General features: G+C 44.7%; 1 protein-coding gene across 1 annotated transcript; it reads right to left on the bottom strand.

Moving 5' to 3' along the window:
- Positions 1-250: 250 nt before the first annotated feature.
- Positions 251-2,700, bottom strand: LOC114427220 (tripartite motif-containing protein 16-like). The gene is made up of 2 exons (XM_028395119.1): positions 2,464-2,700; positions 251-2,024 (listed from the first exon to the last, which is right to left on the bottom strand). The coding sequence occupies exon 2, from the start codon at positions 1,970-1,972 to the stop codon at positions 302-304; it is 1,671 nt and encodes a 556-aa protein (XP_028250920.1). The 5' UTR covers positions 1,973-2,024; positions 2,464-2,700; the 3' UTR covers positions 251-301.
- Positions 2,701-4,404: the final 1,704 nt, after the last annotated feature.

Raw genomic sequence — 4,404 nt, 5'->3', positions numbered from 1 at the left:
CAAAATAAAAAAGTAAAAAAATCTCTTAATGTTACATTATATATTGATACTATTGATGTTCTTTCAACTGCAGGTACAAGGTCTCATTCAGTCAGTGTCTGGTCTGTTGATGGTCAAACACACAACATGTATTTACATCCACAGCTGCACAGTAAACAGAGGCTTCAGTGCAGCAAGTTGTCATACACAGTACAACCACTAGGGGGCAGAAGTGCCCCTAAAACAATGACTGTGAGACTGACACATGGAATAATGATGAAACAATCCTTTATTCACTCATGACCTCTATGATTGATCTGTTCTACTTCACTCTCAACAACTCACATGAGGATCCAGTATGATAAATCATAATTCCAGCATAGAGGGGCTCAGTGAATGTGGTCTGGACTCTGTGGAGGAGAGTCATGGTTTCAGAGACACGGTAGAAGGAGAGAATACCTGCTCTGTGATCAAGGTACACTCCTACTCTGGAGGAACGAGAAACTGGGACCTCTTTGTAGATGTTGTTGTGACAAAATCCGTACCCGCTTGGGTAACAATATAAAGCCCAGGACTTGTCATTTTGTCCAAATAGACATTCTTTATAGCTCCCTTCACTGTTGATACTCTTGTATGTGACTGCTACAAAAACTAACCGTTCTCTTCCACACTCCACCTCCCAGTAACAACGTCCACTCAGACTCTCTCTACTCAGGACCTGAAACTTGTCAGTGAATCTGTCTGGATGATCAAAATAAGGCTGTGGTCGTGTCACACATGTTACTTTTCTGTTCCCCTCTGATAGTTTCAGCTGTATGTATGCTGTGTTTGGATCCAGTGTGAGTTCACATGAATACTGTAGGAATCCAGCTCTGGTCTGTGGCTCTGGTTCTGACAGTAAAACATCCACCTCAGTCAGTGAGACATTTGTCCACGTCTGTCTCAGAGTGTCCTGTAGTTTGTCTCTGAGCTCTGACACAGCTGCTGTCACATCCTCAAAGTACCTCAGAGGACGGATGTTGATGCTGGATGAGTGTGTGGACTCATTGAGTGCTGACAGTGAGCGGTAGTTGTGTACAAAGTGGTTGTGGTCCTCTGTCTGTGAGAGCTGTTCCAGCTCAGCAGCTTTCCTCTTCAGCTCAGTGATCTCCTGCTCCAGCTCCTCCTGACGCTCTCTGACTCGACTCACTTCAGCTTCCTGCTGGGATCTGACCTGCTGCTTCACATCAGAGCTTCTTTTCTGGATCAGACGGATCAGCTCAGTGAAGATTTTCTCACTGTTCTCCACTGTTTTATCAGCAGAGCGACTGATGGCCTCCACCTGCTGTTGGAGCAGCTTCACATCTCCCTCTCTGTCCTGGACTCTCTGCAGGATTTGTTGCAGACTCTCCTGGAGCTCTCTCTGCCTCTCAGTCCTCTCTGCTGCAGCTGAGACTATGTCGTGGCCTTTATGTCCATCCACAGAGCAGAGATAACAGACAGACTGCTGATCAGTGCGGCAGAACATCTTCATCACCTCATCATGACGAGAGCAGATGTTGTCCTGGAGGTTCTTGGAGGGCTCCACCAGCTTGTGTTTCTTCAGTCGAGGCACATCATAATGAAGCTGCAGGTGTTTCTTACAGTATGAAGCCAAACACTGCATGCAGGATTTGAAGGCTTTCAGTTTTCTTCCAGTGCAGACATCACAGGCCACATCTTCAGGTCCAGCATAGCAGTGATCAGCGGGAGCAGCTTGGAGTCCAGCCTTCTTCAGCTGCTCCACTAAATGTGCTAACATGGTGTTTTTCACCAGGACAGGCCTCGGTGTGAAAGTCTTCCTGCACTGAGGGCAGCTGTGGATTCTTCTCTCGTCCTCTCTGTTCCAGTGGCTTTGAATACAGTTCATGCAGTAGCTGTGTCCACAGGGAATCGTCACCGGATCCTTCAGTAGATCCAGACAGATGGAGCAGCAGAAAGCTTCCCGCTCCAGACAAACACTGTTGTGGTTCATGTCAGCTCTTGATAGCAGGGACACAGATGAAGAACTGTACTTAAACCAGCACCTGCAGAAGACAGCAGAATAAATCGATTATTTCAGTGAGTCATGATGTAGAATTTAACCTGGTGCACCTGGAACAGTGTGGGAAGTTCTGACCCTCAGTTCACAGTAATGTACCACATTTAGCTGCCATCAGCTCCCTGCACAAGCTACCTGTGAGGGAGGGAACTACGGAAGCCCAGCAAGATCAGAACTACACGCTATTTCTTTTCATGTTTCATTGTCAGTTAGTAAAGGGACAAAATAAAGGAAGTGTAACCGCCTCCAGCTGCTGCAGAGTCTGACTCCTCTGTTACTGACAATACAAACAGTCAGAACATGCTGCAGAGTTCAGCTTTTTCATAATCAATAAGTCATAAATACATCGTGATAAACTCGGGTAAGAACGTGAATAATGGATTGGTCCAACTGTAGCTAACATGTGAACAAAGTGGTGAACTTACAGAGCACTTGTAGCAGCAACAGCTTCACTGTCCGAGTCCTCTTACTCTTCTTTGACCGCAGAGAAATGAAGAAAAGGCGCGATAAAGAGGTCTGCTGACGACCTGATTGAGAACCGTCGCGCTGTTGATGACGTCAAAAATCACAAAACAAACATTTTGTGATGAAGTACATGCAACACGGTTACATTCATATATAAACGCGAACAATCTAAAACATTTTAATTCCAGTATGGACACTGGAGAGCGGCCTTTTACTGCAGCACGTTCAGCTGCTGTCACTTCCTGCAAAGGTTCCACGTGACGGAGGGAACTACGGAAGCCCGTGGAGTACAGAGGGCGCAGCTCCGCAGGCGCCTCTTTCAAGAAGGAGGTCCAACACACTGATCCAGCCTCCTCATGGCCTTTGATAAAAGAACATGTCAGCTGATCATTATTCACTCAGTCTCCACAAAATGTGCCTGATAAGACGTGAACGAATGAGCAAGTGAACCGGTGTCTTTAGAAGGGGGGGGGGTCACAGACATGTTGGGACATGTCTATGTTCAGATTTAGTTATCATGGCAACAGTCAACATCTGAACATAACGGAACATCTCGGCCTCATTCAGTCGGTGTCTGGTCTGTTGATGGTCAAACACACAACATGTATTTACATCCACAACTTCACAGTAAACAGAGGCTTCAGTGCAGCAAGGTGTCATACACAGTACAACCACTGGGAGGCAGAAGAGTACAGAACCCTGTGGAACACCATGATTAGCCCTTTTACCTGTGGAAGAAACATCGTTAGCATGAACAAAGTGAAATCTGTCAGATAAATATGATTCATAGACTGAAAAACTAATCAGGAAGGCTGGCTCTGTCATTGGCTGCAGACAAGAGACATTTGAAGCAGTGGTGGAGAGGAGCACCTGGATAACCCTGACCACACTCTCCTCCCTGTACCGGACAGACAACGGAGCGTCTTTTCCAAAAGAGTCAGACAGCTTCGTTGTCACACAGAACGCTACAAGAAATCTTTCCTGCCTCATGCCGTAAGACTGTAAAACACCTCATCTCTGTGCCAGAGATAACACAGACTCACTGCTGTAAGGAACAGGTTTTGCACAAGATTTTCAAATTGCACACTGTTGTTCTTGTATATCATATCATTTCACACCAAACTGCACAATCCGATTGGAGACATGGTTCTGCACCTATGTTTATTTTTTTATCTTGCTGTAAATGATGTTTATACTGTTTAATTTTTACCATTAGAGGTATATTTTTTTATTTTTTGGTATGCTTGAGTGACTGTTTATTGCTGCTGCAACAGTGAAATTTCCCAGCTTGGGATGAATAAAGTATTTTCTATTCTATTCTATTCTATTCTAATTGCCTTTTATTATGATCATTTAGCAGCCTCTCTCTACACATGATGCCCACAGCCTGCACCATCACACAGTTATCACACATTAATTCTAGTGTACAAGCCTTCTATTATTTTTATAAAATAAATAATAATGGGGAATTTTTCTTTACCATTTGTTATCATCCATTTAGCAGCCTTTCTCTTCACTTTCTCAGTCTGCCCCATGACACAGACTTGACTAGTTGGCCATAAGTGGTTGTGGGTATACTGCATTTAGTGCTCAGAGGGAGGTCTCATGGGGGAGTAATTAGGGCCTGAGCATGGCTCTACAGCCCCCCCTAAAGTGTGAAAATATTCACCGCAAGTGCTACAGACCTGAAACTCGGTACACTGATGTATCGCCTTGTGACAAGAAAATAAGCCTCTTGGACAAAAATTCAACAAGTAATACATTTAAATCAGTCCTCACCTATTTGTAAGGCCTGTGCATTATTCATCACAGCTACCATTTCCAGTCCTTCAGTCCTACGGTAGATGTGCAATTGGTTTTGACATTTGTTTGCATGTGTTTGTGCAGGTTGTGTGTGTCTA

Source organism: Parambassis ranga, chromosome 22, assembly GCF_900634625.1.
Source record: "Parambassis ranga chromosome 22, fParRan2.1, whole genome shotgun sequence".
In the NCBI taxonomy this organism is placed as follows: Eukaryota; Metazoa; Chordata; class Actinopteri; family Ambassidae; genus Parambassis; species Parambassis ranga.
Note: the sequence above shows the minus strand (reverse complement) of the source record. Positions and strands in the feature narration are given on the sequence as shown.